General features: G+C 46.4%; 1 protein-coding gene across 4 annotated transcripts in view; it reads right to left on the reverse strand.

Annotated features, from left to right (window-relative positions):
* The window catches only part of CRB2 (crumbs 2, cell polarity complex component), a 58927-nt gene that overhangs the window by 17249 nt on the left and 24176 nt on the right, over positions 1–17502 (reverse strand). Inside the window, exons 1-7 of one of the 4 annotated variants that reach the window (XM_026049412.1) lie at positions 15787–15978; positions 7449–7691; positions 6990–7340; positions 4784–4979; positions 4098–4237; positions 3450–3632; positions 2402–2515 (exon numbers count right to left, since the gene is read on the reverse strand). In XM_026049412.1, the coding sequence (XP_025905197.1) occupies positions 2402–2515; positions 3450–3632; positions 4098–4237; positions 4784–4979; positions 6990–7340; positions 7449–7691; positions 15787–15859 (1300 nt within the window). In that variant the 5' untranslated portion in view covers positions 15860–15978. Of the gene's footprint in view, positions 1–2401; positions 2516–3449; positions 3633–4097; positions 4238–4783; positions 4980–6989; positions 7692–15786; positions 15979–17502 lie in introns of those variants that run through there. The other 3 variants (XM_026049413.1, XM_026049410.1, XM_026049411.1) reach the window with 3 other exon arrangements.

Here is a 17502-nt window from a genome sequence, read left to right on the forward strand (position 1 = left end):
CCTGCCGCCCCAAGAAAGCATTCTTCAGAGTAGCAAGTTCACTTTAATCAGCGGAGGCAGCTTAAGTCTAAGTTCATGGCAGATCTAAGTTGCCACAGAAATGTGTTTTGAACAGAAACATCATGGGAAGCTTCACAAACTTGCTCTGTGATCCTAATATGAAGTAATAAGCTGTTTACCCAGCATGACTATACTGGGATTAATTGACAAAGGAGGAGAGATTAATTGCTATTATTTCCCTGTCAGCCTCACTCCTCCACATGCCCTCACTGATCTCCGAGACGGCTCCCCGCGTTACCGTGTCAGAACACCTCGGCTGAGACAAAGTCCTTTACCAAAAGCAATATCCAGAAGAGCAACCTGCCTCTAATCCCCTTCAAGTACTAATGAACCCCAACCTGAAGGCAGGAATGAACTGCAGCTCTCCTTTGCCCACCATCCTGTGCTGGATGTCAGCTTTGCTGCCCAGGAGCAAACTAAGACTTAGAGAGGATTAGAGGGGCCTGCAGGTTGGTACCGCAACGGAGCGCTGCGCTCCGCGAGGGATGCTGGGGCACCGGGAAGGAAAAGCGAGACGGGCACACGGGTGCGGGGGAATTCTGACAAGCAGGATAAGCTTCAAGTCGTCTCATCTGGACATCTCCTCTCTGGACTACAGCACTCTAACTACTGAAGCTGTGCCAAAGCAGAGCTTAGAGAAAAGCCGGTGCTAAAAATCTCACCTACAAAAACAAGGTTTTCTTGACCTAGTCTAAATGAGGTAGAGAGCAAACTAGATTTACCTCGAAGCCCTCAAGGAATTCACCTGAGTGCTARAATGTAAGCACAAGCTGGGCTGAGATTCCAGGAGTGACAGCAGCTCTGTCCCGGGTCTTCCCARGAAAGGGCTGCAGGTTTAGGCCAGCACAACTCCATTAGCGCTGCCACAGAAGGCAAATGGAAAATTTTCCCTTCAGTCCCACCCTACAAGGCTCTAAGAAAAGCCACTACCTCCTGTTCCAAGAAGTCAAACGACAAGGTATTCTCCTGGCTTCAAGTTTTTCTTTTTCCCACGAGATGGCAGCAACACTGCGGAAAGGCCACACCTGCTTCAAAACTAGGTCCATACAAGGCTGTGCTGGGGACCACCTTTCTTATCAACTATTTTTTGGGGTCAAATTAAGGGAAAAAAAGAGTATGCACACAGTTAAAAGACACAGAAGACAGAGTACAAACACTTTAAAAGGAGATGAGCTTTAGCATCAGTCAAACATGGAAATAGGGGAAAATCTGTGCCAGGGGCTGCAGCTCCAAAGAAGGGCTCTCCCAAGCCAGCACCAAAGCAGCCTCTGCCAGGCAGCGACAAGCTGCACACCRCGGTGCAAAGGTTATTTGTTACAAGACATTCCTCTCAGTTTTTGTGCTGAGCTAGTGAACATGGAAATAACATAAAAGAAATCATCATATGTTTGTGAACAAACATTAGGCATGTACAATAAAAAAATCATATAGCAAAGACAAGAAAAAAAACAGTTAGCTCTGCTAGCTAGGACCTATCTATTGCAATAGCTAGTTTGCACCAACATAGCGAAGGTGCAATACACAGCCTTGTGTTCACCCCATCTTCTGATGCAGGAAGACACCCGTGACACCTTTTACACTGTGGAACAGTGAGGAGGCAGCAGCCACAGCCACCTTCGGCGCAAAGAGCTGCGCACCTTCCAGTGGAGCTGCTGGGCAACGCTCCCTATGTCACTGCTTCACAGCCAGGAAACCCAAAGCTGCCAGGGTCAGGCAGGGCATTCTGGAAGAATCCAGACGCCCAGGTCCTTGTAAAYAGAGACGGCTTCATCTGCTCACATCACAGGGACCTTTTGACCTCTTGCCATAGCAGATTACTGCCTTCAACCAAAAACCCCTGGCTCTTATCATCCAGGGGTGTTAGGGAATAGAGATGTTTTACAGATGTCTTATGTGCTGGTAATCCAATCRGCTATAGTCAGTAAACTGGTGACAGCCAGAATGTTAAGCACCCTTTTCTTCTGCATGTATGTTTTTATTTGAAGGTCGCTTTTGTTCACCTTCATAACACATATAAAACATACATAGTTTTCCCAATGAACTTTCACTSCAGGATACAGGTGCCCTACCTAGTCTGGTCTTAGGCTCTTCAACATGTGTCACAACCTACTTCATAGCCTATCATGTACCTCAGCAAAACCACCCAGCGCCCCCAAGCCACCTGAGTCCTGAGCAGAACTCCCTCTGCAGCACCTGAGCTCCACACAGTCCATCTCGGTTCTGTTCAGCTGCCGTGGCAGCCAGTGCTGGAATCCAGTCGTGCAGCCRAGCAACAAGCCAGGCCCTCAGCACCAGTTACCTGGACTGAGCTCACCCAAGCCACCCCTTTCAGCCACATTACCTGAATATCCAGGTGGGCAATGGCAAAGGAAGCCATTAATAAGGTCCACACAGTGCCCTCCATTCTGACACGGCTGGGCTTCACATTCATCAATGTTAGTAGAGCAAGTCTCCCCTTTTAAAGTGAAAATACAAATAGTCATCTTGAGGGCATACATGCTTCAGGGGATGAGAGAATGTGAATGATAATTGCATTCATAATTTCTTGTTCTTATCTGTCATTTAAGCATGCAAAAGGATTATGTGAACTATTACTTGTCTCTCCAGACACTCTGATATATAGATATAAGAATTTAAAAAAATAAGGCAAAAGAAAATAAGTAAAAGCCAAATGATTTGCCAGTGTCACAACATGAAGCAATGGCAGGATCAGAACCTTTCAGCCATTCCAGCTGTGCAAGGGTAGACCAAATTCTCATTTCTCTCAGAAAGGAAAGAAGTATTAACCCCTCCTTCTAGGGAGCCTCTCTCAGCTGTTAAATCAATGCTTGTATAAATATTTGACAAATGAGAGGAAAGGCAATATTTCACTGGAACATCCACAGAGCTTCTAACTCCACGAGCAAGATATCAAGATCCCCCTCTCCTCCTACTCACTCTGATTATACAGCTACTGTCATGAGAATAGTCTCACCAAGGGAACACCTAGGATAGTTATGTGGGACTCCAGGGCATTAGCTGTCTCTTATGAGGAGTGTTTCAGTTATCTTGTAGGAATGAATTCTGCCACATGCATGACAGACTGACAAAGAGAATCCGCCCTGGCATTTTCATAGCCATAGGGTATTCAGAGCACTTGGAAAAGGCAGAGGCTGTTGCCTCAGCTAGTGAAAGGGGGTGTTAAGGGAGGCCTGCTGGCAGAGAACGACACTCAGACAGCTGCCTGCTCACACAAGCACAGGACATGAACATGTGCTCGCTCCTGATGCCTCGGGCTGTGCCCCCTCCAAGTACCAGTCACTAAGTGTTTTTTTATGCACAGATAGCAACCTCCAACTGCACAGTCTTCATCAGGTGCAGACAGATGGGACATTTAATGTGYAACTCACCTGCAAAGCCTGGCTGGCACCAGCAGAGGAAACCAGCTGCTTGGCTGTAGCTGAACTCACTGGGGAAGTCAGGCCGTGCTCCRTAATAGGCTTGGTTGGAGCGCTCAAAGCAGAGCCCTCCGTTGTGACAGGGCCCTGCAGCACACTCATCCACGTCCTCCTCACAGCGCTGCCCTGTGTAACCTGCCATGGAGCAGTAGTGGGAACGTCTTACACAACCTCACTGACACTAGGCACCCAAATATTGCAGCTGCTTTAAAGGTGAAAATAAGAGCCAGAAACATTGTGGTTTAGCTAGCAGGAAATCCTAGGGTCCTGTTTATTTCAGTGTGTCAAAGGCAGGTGCCAGACAGCTGATTTCCAGAAAAGCATTAACACACGATGGAAAAGAGCATGATGGAAAAAGGCAGAGAGGAGAAGGGAGATTTTACAGATGAGAATCAGGATACAGTTCCCATTGACAAGATCAGCTGGCTCCTGGGACAGCCTCTAAAGGGAGCAGTGGCAGCCTTACTGCTTGGAATAAAGAAAACCACACTGGACCGTGCAGCATGATCACGGACTCKTCATTCCTCAGTGGGGTGATTTAGCACGTGCTTCCCACTACAATGTGCTCAGACAACAGAGCAAAACAGTCCTCTAACCTACCTGGCCAGCAGGCACAGTTGTAGTTCTTGATCCCCTCCACACACGTGGCACTGTTCAGGCAGGGTCCAGAGGCACACTCCAGAATATCCACCTCACAGTGGTCCCCTTCAAAGCCTGTGTCACTGCAGTCACAACGGTATCTGAGGGGCAGCAAAGCAGAGCAATGAAGAAGCTCTTAATTTGATAAGCACAGAGCAAACAGAGCTAAGCTATCAGTCCTCGCACTGACTTGCAGGGGAGAGGAAAATACAGTTCTATGTGCTCCAAGAGGGTACACTAGTGGCAGGGCAGACCAATCCCAGCAGAGACACTGAACTCACCCCTTACCTATTATAAGGCAAATTCAGACAGACAGGTATGTTCCCAGCCTAGACAGGCAGTTACTTTTGCTGATAATGTACCTTGTACCTTGCTGATAATGTACCTTGTACCTAATATGACAGCTGGAAGCAATACAAGCAATCTTCCTACCCTCCTTTGAGGATCCAAAGAATTCTGCTGGTGGAAGGGGTGTATGTACTGCTGCAAATCCTTCTCTGAATTATCGACGGTGGGACCACAGGGGTGCAGAATACACTAAATCCAATTCATTTCGTGGATTTTTACCCTAATTTTGACAGGTTACAGTAAGTAGAACTGTAGACCATTCCGGGTATCTAACGGTCGAAACGCCACAGATCTCTCACCCGTTAATAAGGTCGTGACACGTCCCGTTGTGCTCGCAGGGCTGGCTCGCACATTCATCAATGTCCTCCTCGCACTGCACTCCTTGGTAACCTGCTGCACAGGCGCAGCTGTAGAACCCAACATGATCACTGCACAAGGCCCCATTCTGGCAAGGCTCTGACTCACATTCATCTATTTCAGCATCACAGTTTACACCTTGATTACAAAAGAAAGAAACGGCTGTGTTACGAATCCAACGAAGTGCAAGTGTGCTGCCTGGAATGTTGAGCTGGAATCACAAAAGCCATGTTAGCAACCTAACCGGCTGACATAGCCGTCTTTTATAAATATTGCCGTAAGAGTACGAGAGAYTGATGGATAATATGCAATGTTTACAAAGTAAACACAAAATTATTYTGGGTAGATTGAGTAGACTTTTAGATTTTAGCTTTATAACAAAAGTAAACAGTTCACTTGATTTATGAAGCTTTAGCTTCTTTCATTCAGGTTTGTTGAAGTAGCGAACACAACATCAGCCCTTCACAAACGAATCAGATACAGTGCTCTGCATTGTAAGCAGCTGCATTTTGGCTATGCAAAGTAATCTCTACCTTCTCCAAAATATTGTTCCAATTGTTGAAGTGGTATTTGTAACTTGGCTTTCAGATCCCTAAGAAAAAAAGCATTGAATGGATGCAAAATTGTAATTACTGTGATACTATGTATTAGTAAGCATTATATTATGAAATGTTATCAAAGGTTAGGCATTAGCTCCAATRCTACTCGCCAAGAATAACAGAAAGTCCTGCATTTTGCTCCAAAATAACAACTTTCATTGACAGAATAAGAACTCCTATGCAACTATCCTACTATCCTCCATCTCTTTGAGTTGCCCATGGCCTGACATCACCTCCAAACATTAGTCACTGCAGTGGCATCTGCCAATCCATCTAATCCCCCCTTCCTGGCATAGGCTCACCACGTAGTGGGCACGGCCATCCTAATCCTGGAGGAATGCATGCRGGCCCCCTAATCTGCTGGTTCAAACTCCTCAATGCCCACACAAAACTTCCTTCACTCAAATTCCTGCTGCAAGCCCAGGAAACAGCCCGTCCCTGCTAAGTGATGGTGCTAGAGCCTCGCAGACCTGGATGAAGCACCAGATCACAAAGCAAAGCTTTGTATTTGACATCAAAATAACTTGGAAAACTCCAAGCTCCTCCAGGTGCCTAGTCCATTTTATCCCCTCTCCTRCAGGCTTATTCCACAATCCTGAACTGACTGTTCAGCAGAAAGAGAAAAAACCACTGATCTGTATAGGCAGCATTATGTTTGATAATCAAAATCAGTAGTTATTTTAAGGTCTATGAAGAAAGTCTGTGGTTTTCTTCCTCATCTCYGTTCTTTTTTATCAGAGAGGGAGCGATTCAGCATCAGTGACTGCATTCCTGATGTTGTAACTTCTCTTCATTCCAATGCTAATCAGCAGCATTCCTTCTTGAAACACTTCAGTTTGTGACAAGGAGGAAGGCTGAGAAAGTTCATGTGCTAAGTGGTACCAGGCAGAGCGGAGCGCGGCACAACGGCATTCCACTCTGATAAGAGGCAGCGAGAGCCTCCCTCGCAGATAACTCCGACTCACCGTTGGCACACGTGCACAAGAGCCAGACCCTTGCTTCACATGCAACACCAAAATTCTCTGGACCTGAAGGTGTTGGAAAAGAAATCTCCAACTAAAAGCTACTTTATTCCAAAAAGACTATTTTCTCTAAGAAATACTGCAGGACAGGATAAAGGACTACAAGCTAGATAAAGATTTGTCATATTGCTAAACAAACACCATCTTTCTGATGTTGAATCTCTTTTCTTGTACACCCCCTTTAAATTCAGCCTGAAGACTAATCCCATCTATGTTTTATCCAGAACTCCAAGTCTCGCACAGTTCCCACTTAAGGCTTTTGGATCTGTTCTCCTCAACATGGAAATGAAAGCTCATCTACTGCCTGGAAGCCAACAGCAAGCACTATGCCTTTATCCACATGGTGCTGAACACTCCAGAAATCTGGGCTATGCAACAGATTGAAGTCTCAGGGCTGCAAYGCAACAGCTTTCGAGGCCAGACACTAACACCTCCAGAACACGTGTCAGCAGCAGGCGCACTGTGGAGCTACAGGCATAGTGAGATGCAACCCAACCACCCGGCTAGTACRTGAGCATGAAAGGTACCTGTGTAGCCGGGGACGCACTGGCACAAATAGTGATCCATCTCATTCAGGCAGGTGCCATTGTTTTTACAGGGTCGGGACGCGCACTCGTTGATGTCTATTTCACAGTTGTATCCTTGGAACCCCGGCACACAGAAACAGCTATACTCATTCACCCTGTCTCGGCAGATGGCTCCGTTCTGGCACGGGCTGGACGCGCACTCATCAATGTTGTCTCTGCAGAGGGCCCCGCTGAAGCCAGGCTGGCAGATGCAGGAATAGTCGCCAGGACCCTCGACACAGGTCCCGTTATTTAGGCAGGGGCGGCTAGAGCATACAGAGCTTTCTGTCTGGCAGCCTTCTCCATTCAGTCCTGTTTGACATTTACAGGTGTATCCATTTACACTAGCTACACATTCAAAACGAGGGTCTTTACAAGGGTTGCTCTCACACTCATTAACATCAACGTTACAATCAGTACCTGCGAAGCCAGGCCTACAGACGCACTCATATTCCAGCAGTCCCAGAGTCCCGCGGCAAATCCTGTGTGCCGGGCACGGGTGGCTAGCGCACGCGTCGTACAGCAGCTCACAGTTTGTCCCCGTGTAGGCGAGCGGCTCCGTGGGGCAGGCGCACTGGTACCCCCCCGCCAAATCCCTACAGCTGCCTCCATTTTCACACGGCGAGGAAGAACAGCCACCATCGGTCCCAGAGCATGAGGTGCCTGTTGAGAAGAGAGATCTTGTGTTAGTCCGAGCTGGCAGCCCCAGGAAGGGAGCTGCTCTGCCCAGCACGAGGTACATTTCAGAGGTCACCCACCCAGATGCCACATCAATGGCTGCTCCAGCCACTACCCAGAAGGACAGCAGGGAACCAAGAGTTTGTCATGGGGAAGGGCGTGGGGAAACCCCCATTTCTTTTTCCACCAAATTTATTTTGTGAAACAATCTGACTATTCAAGGAAAGAACAGCCTAGGGAATAGGAGATATTTGCCTTGATATTAGAAGGATCTATACTCCGCATTCAGTGACAAAATTACACCCTTTGAAAAGAAGTAAAATAAAAACAGTAAATAACAAAGGGCAATACAGTGTCCCCTCCTAAAGGCAACGGACAACCCTTCCAACCCACTGCAATTTTCTGGTACCAGATTTTTTTACTCTGCTGTTTCCCAGTGCATAAGTGCTCTGATCCATGCATGAGTGCTAGGAAACATTTAAACCTGTAGATAACTACAGGTAGATAACTGCAAACATTTGCACTGCAGATGCTTTGGAAACATCTGTGCAAACAAACAAACAAACAGCCACAAAGCAGAGATAAAGGTCGAGAAACGGCAAACAGTATCCAGAAAACAGCCACAATTGCAGAGGAGATGATCCTGCCTTGGCCTGACGCTGCATGCGGAGGATTCACTAGCACTCAACCTTCCCTTCAGATGCCCCCGCGCAGTCAGCCCTTTGCCCTGGCGCTGCCTTGGGGCTGTCCCTGGGCCCCGTGCAGGCGCTGGGCGATGGGGCTGGCAGGGCCCTCCCGGCGCCCCGCGGGGCTGTGCAGGGCGCACGCCCCGGCAGCACAGCCAGCCGCCCTTCCACGCTCTCCCATCCACACCTTCGTTATCTGGCCCAGCTTTGGGCACATTTGCCTTGCTCCRGTGCATCTTCTACACCTCATCGGTTAATCTGTGTCACTGGTTTTCTATCAGCTCCCTGCCCATGGGCTCCTCGGCCTCTTTGTAGAGGAAGGTGAAGGCATCCGGCCTGAGGGCCTGAAAGGGGTTTGTAGGAGCCTGGTTTACAAAGGCCTGCCCCTGCCCTGACCTCCCCCTAATGCCTCCCACCAAAACACTGCGGGCTTCCCGAGTCTCCTTTTAAGGGGCAGTATTGATGGGGACAGAGGGTGTTCAGGGATTTACAGGCCCTTCTCTTTCCAGCATCATCTCCASCGCCCTCCCCTCCCTCACGTGATGCTGGGGTGAGCTGCTGTGCATTGCACTGTCCAGCGATGCCATTATTCTGCCATCAACCCTTTTATTCTCACATTCCCAGTCAGGCAGAAAACAAGGATGACGGAATCTGCCTGGAATCTCTTTAGCAATTAGCACAGGGAGCCCAGGAAACTACTTTGCAAAAGAGCTTTAGGAGGCAGGAGATAGGAGCCTTTGTACGCTTAATGAGTAACCACGCTCAGCCTGCGCCTTCCGGAGACCAGGAGCAGAATCTGATAAAAAGGAGACCCAGGGCACTGCGTGTGCAACACGACTGCTCTGACCTGCAGCAAACTCCAGCCCAAAGAAACTCGCCTTTCCACGGCCACGGAGCAGCGTGAGCGTACGCAGCTTAGGGGCATCTCAAAGGCTACACGCACAGTTTTTGTTATAACAGACAGTCTATAAGTAGACAGTAGCTACTCAGAAACAGAGGTATCAGCTATGAAAACATGTCATTGAAACTACGTTATTTTATGAGAATGGCAAAGATTAGGTCAAAGAAGTCACGGCATGACAGGATCTGTTTATCAATTTTGACAAAGGAAACTGCTGTTGGATTAACAATAATATCATGGATTTTTCCTCTATGTTTCACATGAGGAATACTAATCTGTGATGCTCAGTAAGTGAAAAGGTAAAAAAAAAAAAAAAATGCTGCAGCCGTGCAGGCCTGCAACCCTACTCTGAAATGAAACTGGAGAGCACTGCAGCTTCTTTGAAGAATATGTTCCAGGCATTTAGGGGTGGATCAGGGGGAACTTCAAAGGCTACTACAGCCAGATATAAAGCATTCATTGAGCTCTGTTGGGGCAGGGCTGGTTTTACACTTTAAAGATAGCTGACAAAGGATTTCCCTAAAAGATGGGGTTTATGACCTTTTGTATCACTTTAAGGCAAACAGAGAGCTATGATGAGCTCTACCACCAGGTTGTGTTTTAATAATTGGTTTAATAGATATCTTTTACTYGAACATTAGGAAAGCTACAGCAGAATTCATTGGAGAATCTTTGGGGGTTTTATGCAAACATCTCCAACTCCTACACTGGATTATAGTGAGGACACTGTAGTCCTTAACACAGTCTTTCTTCYGCAAAGCCTTTGTTTGCTAATGGAATTAAAAAGTTGTGGTTAAAAATCWCTTCTGTTTCTCAAAAGCAATTCTTTTGTTGCTGGTGATACTGTAATTTCATTAGTTGAACAGTTCCTACAGAATCTTCCAGGGCAGTTTCTAATGTTTAACATTTAGCTGCCTATTACCCAGAGGGTGAAAAAAAAGTGTATACATATAGTCATTTTCCCCTTCATCCTGTCAGAAGTTATGAGGAAACGCAGCATACCTGATTATCTATTTGACTGTTCTGAATACATATATATGTGTTCAAGAGAAAATGCTGCACTGGTTAGATACAAGTCCCACACATTAAGTTCTACTGCTTACAGTAACTTCCAGGAGAACTACAGAACACACACGAGATTTATGCTTTTATTAAATAAACTTATCTAAGAGAGGTTGCAGCAGTCAGTTTTCTACCCACACAAAAATAAATCAGAAACAAATGAGAGATTTGGCAACTGAGATGTGCTGGGAGCAGTTCTGTCTCCCTGCCTGGGGCTGCCAGTACTATCCCACATCAGAAAGCCGGGACTGGGATCGGGACTGGGATCACCGCACGGGTGAGGAGAGCTGGGGGGGAGTGGTAAGGACAGGGCAGCAGGAAGAGGTTTGAAATAAGCAAACAGGTTAATCTCCACTTAAGCAAACAGTAATTTCTCCCATTTGCAATGAAATAACTTCTTTCACAGGTTCCCCACTCCCTTCTGATGATCCGTTAGCACTACAGGCAAGAAAAGGTTTTATCAGAGGCGGCAACACGGAGTTGCTAAGACTGTACAGGTGACAAAGAGGGTACCTCATTTTATTACTTCCCTGCATGGGAGATGTGATTACTCGCTTGTATTTTTTGCTTTTCCCTTCTCAAGAGGTTGTTTTTCCAAAGCCTTGGGAAACTGCCAGGTGAGGGGTACTTCAAGGTGAGAACATAGCTGGCCTCATAGGAGATGCTCACTGTAACCTCTTCGTCAACTCAAGGAACATTTTCATCCTGTCACTCTCTAGTGGGTACAACCTCTCAGCCAAATGCTAATAGCCACAGGTAGGAGGGGAATGGGATGAAGAGTGAGGCTGCCAGAAGGTTATTTCCAGGTCTGGCAAAAAGCTTAACGTGAGCTTAAAAAGTCACTTCAACTTTGTGCTTCAATTTGTCCAACTTTGTCTAACTAAATATGATATGACCATCAAAATGAGAGAAGGTCAACGAAGAGGGAGTATTTTGTTTGCTTCTGAATTCACACTGATATCAGTGTGACAAGTAACAAGTTTCAGGCCCTGAAGAGCTGCCCTACTCCATGCTTAGTATTTCTATTTATATTTAACAAATTGTTCTACACAAGAGTTGGACACAGCCTCCTCCATTTTTTTAATGATATATTTTCAGAAAAGACAGCATCTATCCATATTTCTAAAGTTACGACCCATACTGCATGCAGTAAATACCTTTTGTGAGCGAGCTGGCCCTGTTGAGTTTCAAATCTTGCTCCCTATGACCTCCATCTTTCATGAAGGGCTTCTCCACTTCTTGTGGAGAGAAGGGTCCCTTCAATTACACGATACCTGGCCTATTTGCTACAACAATCAGAACAAGTCCAGCTACAGCCCAGGGGTGAGCGCCGTCTCGCAGCAGCAGCGCCCGAACGCCCCGCGATCGCAGGTGGGCTGCAGGAACCGTCAAGGGCCTCGACGGCGAAGGATGGAGAGCCCGACCAGTCAGACCTCCTGCTGGAGCAGGATGCCGAGGGCAGAAAGGGAACCCCTCCACCCCAAGCACCACGAGTGACACGACTGCTAAGGAAACGCTGAATCAAGGCACGGAAAGAGTTATGTTTCCATGGCAACAGGAAGGCATGTGCTTATATTAGTAAATCCCTGCTGACCTCTGCTGATCTGTCCCTATCCTGACCAGTGCGAAGGATTAACAGGAGGGGACACAYTCGGGCCCGTTCCCAGGAGCCGTGCACCGGCAAGGGCGGCAGGGCAGGCCTGCAAAGGGCTTTYGCATTCCGTGTCCTCTCCTCCCACCCTCACTAACTCTGGAAAGGGACCGTGTGCTTTGGAAAGCAACGGCAGAACAAACTCATCACGTCCCTCTGCAGCAAAGCCCCTCAGCGTGCTTCTCTAGGAGCGCCGGGGCCATCTCCAACACAAACAATGGCCCCCTGCTCTTAGTTATACTAGCATCAGAAAACAGGGCTCCAAAACTCTTTAGGATTGCTGACAAGCCCATGAAACACTGGTAACTGGCCCTGGTTTTCACCTGGCTAGAATATTCTATATCCTATATTCATGTTTAGGACAACAGTTATGGTCATCTTTTGATAAGAGGATTTTGCTAACAGTTGAGTTTTCAATTCARCATAAGCAAATGGGATGAAGGCATGGAGACTTTCCAAAACATCAAAGCCCAGCCCAAACCAGGGAGCCCATGGTCTGCAGCAGATCACCAACAGCACCAGCAATCAGGAGAGGCTCTGCTGCCGTAAAGCCCTTTATTCCTACAGCCTCCCACACACCAAGTCACTTCCCATTAGCATTTGTTTAAATTTCCTTATCTCATGAGCGGTTGATGCCACCATTAAAAGCAAGGGTATTCAACTACTCCCCAGACCCTGCAGCCTAGAGAGAATCTTGCAACTTGGACAAATACCTTATCAGAGGCTTACAGGCAAACGGGTGGGATATCAGGAACAAGATTTGAGGGAGAAATTACAAAGAACGACAGCAATTCTTTCTCTCCATTTCTCTTTGACAACTATCCAAGCTTCTGTACTTTTGTGCAAGTAACATAAGTGAGAAATGAAACTTCAGTGAAACAGAAAACTTGGAGTGAGATGCCAACTGCTGCATCTAAACATTACTGTTATCACCTAAGGTGATCAGCTTCTCAGTTCTGACAAGYTTGGCCAAGACATGGCACTACGACAAAAGAAAACTCTCAAAATAACCCCAAAGCAGTGCTGGCAATCAGTATGCAGCACGTCCACAGCAGCACTGAATAGAGGGCCCAGCAATATGCCAGGGATCCCAGCAACGCCTCCAGCATCTTTCAGGAGAGTTATTTTAAAAAGAGCCAAGGACATCAATAGCATTAATCAGAAATACCACTTCAGAGAATTAAACTTTCTCTTAACACAGAAGAAATAGCCAGCTTAGACTTTTTTCATTATCTGTTCATTGTTTTGACACACATTTGAAGATGTAACCCCTATTATCTTGCTTTTAGGACCTGGAGAAAGACACACGAGCTATAAAGCCATGTTTTATGTTAGTATTGCATACCCTGCCACAGTGCCTCTTTGATCCTCGTTCTTATGACAGCCCAGTATTTCCCCTTAATAAACACTCCTCCAAGGCGACCTTCACGGTTTACACATTCTCTGATCTCTCAGCCATTTCCACAGATCAAACACAGAAACAGGGGGTTTCCTGTGTATTCAGTTAACCGTACTGATTCATAAGCGTTAATTTCTAATTCTCATTTAAATATACTGACAATCAACAAAGACAATGGTGAGACAGTTGAAAAGACTGCGTCTCTTTGTCTCTGTGCTTTGAAAGGAGCGTCAGATTTAAATTGCGTGTCAGAGCTAATCTCCAAAGCTTGCATTAGAGCAGCCACAAACTGCGAGGATCCGGGTCCCTCTCTGCGTGCTCTGTGCACAGTGACGTCCGCAGCATTTTCCAAGGCAAGGCATGTGAACCGCAGCGCTCGTGGCTGCCTGGAYGAGCAGAAGGCACTCCTGTTCTCCGGAAGGCACTTCAGGAAACACCACACACCCCACCGCACAGACAAGTGCTAACACTGGAGTCCTATGCAGGCTACGTACTATTATCACACCAGAGCTTATCTTAAACAAGTGGAGTTACTGTGAATCAGGCTGCAGGACTGCCCCACAGTTAGACCTGACAGAGGCCATCTGCATAATCGGAAATTTCTCAGCAAATTCTGCACAAATAACTTGGAAGCACAGAGACAAAAACATTTAGACTCAGCCAATAAGAAACATCAAAAAATAGCCACATAACTCAATACGGTAAGAAATGGCATTTCCTTAAGGCCTTAAAAATTCTACAGGTGCCACACAAATGCCACCATTTACCTGAGATCAAACTCTGGCAGAATTCCTCCTGCAAAAAAGGAGCAGGTGAAAAGCCTATAGAATTCATCACTGCTCCTGAGCCTTGCTAGCTACGCCAAGATGTGTCATCCACCTGTGCTCTCCAATGAAGAGATGTTCTCAGGAAATTGCTGTTCCGGGAAAGGGCTTCAGCAAAGAGCGGGAAGCCCTTGGTACAACGGCCCAGGTGCCCCAAGCCCCGGCGCCCAGCAGCCCCTCGGCGCCACCCACGGCGCGCTGGGGCCCTGGCCACGCAAGGGGCCTTCCCTCCGCACCCGCACAAAGCTGCCTAATTGCTTCACACTTCAGACCAGTAGCCATGGTTACGGGATACAAAAGACAATCCTGCTGCTTCCCTGTGGCCAGAGGAATTCGAGGCACTTGGAGCCAATGCACCAGACAAAGAAGCTGTACAAGGAGGAGAAAAAATTCAGGCAAAAAGCAAAACATCGTGCAACTTTCACATTCAGGGGGATCTGAGCAAAGTAAATTTAGAGAGGCTTCAGGGGGGAAGGAAAAACCTCTTGGGGAATGAAAAGTAGAGTTGCAAACTTTTCCAACTCTCAAAGACAAAACATTATCACCACTGATGGGAGAATATCCCAAAGGACACCAGCAGAGCAAAGGCAATTCACATGCTTTTTATGCATGTTCCCCATGCTTTATCTTCACTTCTCATGCTGCCCAAGTTGACTGGGAACCAAACAGGACTTTTATACAGCAGCCTAGCAATAATGAGRAAAGGATAAGGAGGTTTGTTCAATCCCAATCATACCTTCCAGTAAAAGGCTGGACATGTTCCTGACATGACCTTATAATCCATAGATGACTAAAGCAGATGTCTAGGCCCAGCAGATCTCCAGACACCCACTCCAGAGGGAAGAGAGATATCTAATTGTTAGAGAGCACAAGAAATTGTACACAGGAATGAATTTTGGAGACCAAGAGATATTTGTATGAATTTGCATACTAGTATACTCTAGTATATAYTTGACTATAAGTTTTCAGTGTTGGGGGAAAAAAAAAAGATTTTCTTGAGTACGACAGCTCTGCTGGTGCCTCTTCATTTCCTGTACTTCCAAGAGCGATCTGTTTTCTTCAACATTTCTRGTGAGAATATTCCATTAGTGCTCCTTCCTCCACGTTTTGTGCCAGCAGTATCTGACATATAAACACATTGGTTGGCATATCCCCCTGCAGACACCCCTCTACTGCCTGGAGACTTTCCTACACAGAACAGAATGGAAACAGGTCTCTGCATTTCTTCTGTATGGGCACAGCTGTGAAATTCAGAATGGTTCCTTRGAGAAAACAGTTACTGTAATAGCTGAGCACTTAATTACAAAACAGTACACACATTTTTATCTCTTGTGAATAAACACATATACATATGTGCATAGGAAGAAAGGGAAAAATATATCTAGTGTGAACTATCTTTTTATCTTCCAGAGAAGAAGTTTTCAAGCGCCAAAAACAACTGTGAGAGTGTCATTCTGCACCGTTACCTTTGCAACACAAGAGCAAATTGTAGTTGTGATCCAAAGTCCCCACATATAAACTGGGAAAGAATCAGACAGAGAAGACAAAAAAACTTACCCCAAAGTAAGAGGAAAAGTGGCAGCAGGAGAGCAGCACCGCACACCCTGGGGGCAGTTTTCTTTAATTCCATGACAGGTCCAAGAGCGGCCGTGCTAAAAGCCTCAAGGGAGAAGCAGCAGTTGCAAGGTAGTGAAGAGCAGCTCTCCCCACATCACGGACTTCAGAGCACTTTCCCTAGGCCGGCCCTGGCTCCACGCTCTGCCCGTTTGGGACTAGCACTAACGGGGTGGACAGAGTCGCTGTCCACTTTGAAACGCTTTACTCATGCTCCCGGAGCGGAGAGAAAACGCAGCCTGGATCGCATGGATTGAACTGCACRGGGCAGGGCATGTGGGAGCCCGCGCCAGCGTCCTGAGGAAAAGCCTGCACTGTTAAACACACCAAATCACAGGATCACAGCACCTGGCAGGAGGGGGGCTTTGTTTATTTGTCTGTTGGAGGCTTTTAACTCCCCTTACCACTTCATTACRAGTTGAACCTTGTACTTCCCCCTAGCTGGGACAGGGGTTATGAACCTCACCAGCTCAGGGGCTGCTGGAGTCGGGGTTCGGTTCTAGGATGCACGTTTCCATATCATTTATTTATTTGTAAAAGTCCAGATGAGGATCAATCACATTTTTCTGATAGAGGCTGCTTTGCTCAAAGATAAAACAAACAAAAGACACAAAAATCCCACAGTTACACCCTAAGAGCAGAGACCTCTATCCGTCTTTGCTGCTATTTCTCATATCATTAGAGATACAAAGCACAAGATCTATGAGCCTGTAAGATGTACATGAACTACCTTCTTCCCATTAAGAATGGGACTTCAACAGGAGAAAAACCTGCATAACAAGAGCATCTAAATCACATCACCAGCTTTTGCTGCACGTGGGTTTAGAATTTTGGAAGTGGAAAACGTGGCCAGGGGCCATTGTTCCGTGAGAGTAACTGGAAATGGGGCTCACACTCAGCTGAGACCTACTAAGTACCTGCAAATCCACATCACAATTGGATTAAACTAACCCTACTGAGAATTGCGTACACTACCTCACCTTCCAGTCACCACTAAAAATAGAAGGCAAGAAAGGTGCCACACACATTCCTAATTTAAACATGAACTGTGCAAGAGAGAGCAAGGGAGCAGTGCAGACAGAGTGACACAGTACAGCTGTTCCAGTGTGCTACTGGTCTCCTTTTTTCCCAGACTCTTAGTAATAATTATGCCAGACTTCAAAAACAAGCAAAAATGGTAAAAATACAGCTTCCATTTTGGGAAAGACATCAACTAATATACAGGCATTCTGCCATCTAAATAGAGATTTCCAATACCAGAAATAGCCATCAGCTGCTATGTAGCCAAAGGTAAAGAATCCATCACCTCCAGAAAGAGCTCAAATTCATGCAGATCTTCTTTAACCTGCAAATGCAGGGTAACATGCCACAGATTTGCAGCACATTTCAAAGCTTCAGTCAGCACTTCATACATTCTAAAACTAAAGATAAAGCTAAAATGAAATAAAAATAAAAGAAAAAACCAAAAGCACAATGGTACGCTACAAACCTCTCTTATGGTCCTAAGTTACATAGTCTGTGCAGAGAGGGGTATGAGAAAGGAGAGCAGTGCTGCAAACAAGGCTGGGAGATTTCTTAATTGCTTTCGCCATTACTAGTATATTTGTCAAGTGTGAAATCTTCTAACAGCAAAAGAAAAAAAAAGGCAAAAAAACCCAC

This window comes from Nothoprocta perdicaria, unplaced genomic scaffold, assembly GCF_003342845.1.
Source record: "Nothoprocta perdicaria isolate Ctin4 unplaced genomic scaffold, notPer1 scaffold_6, whole genome shotgun sequence".
NCBI lineage: Eukaryota > Metazoa > Chordata > Aves > Tinamiformes > Tinamidae > Nothoprocta > Nothoprocta perdicaria.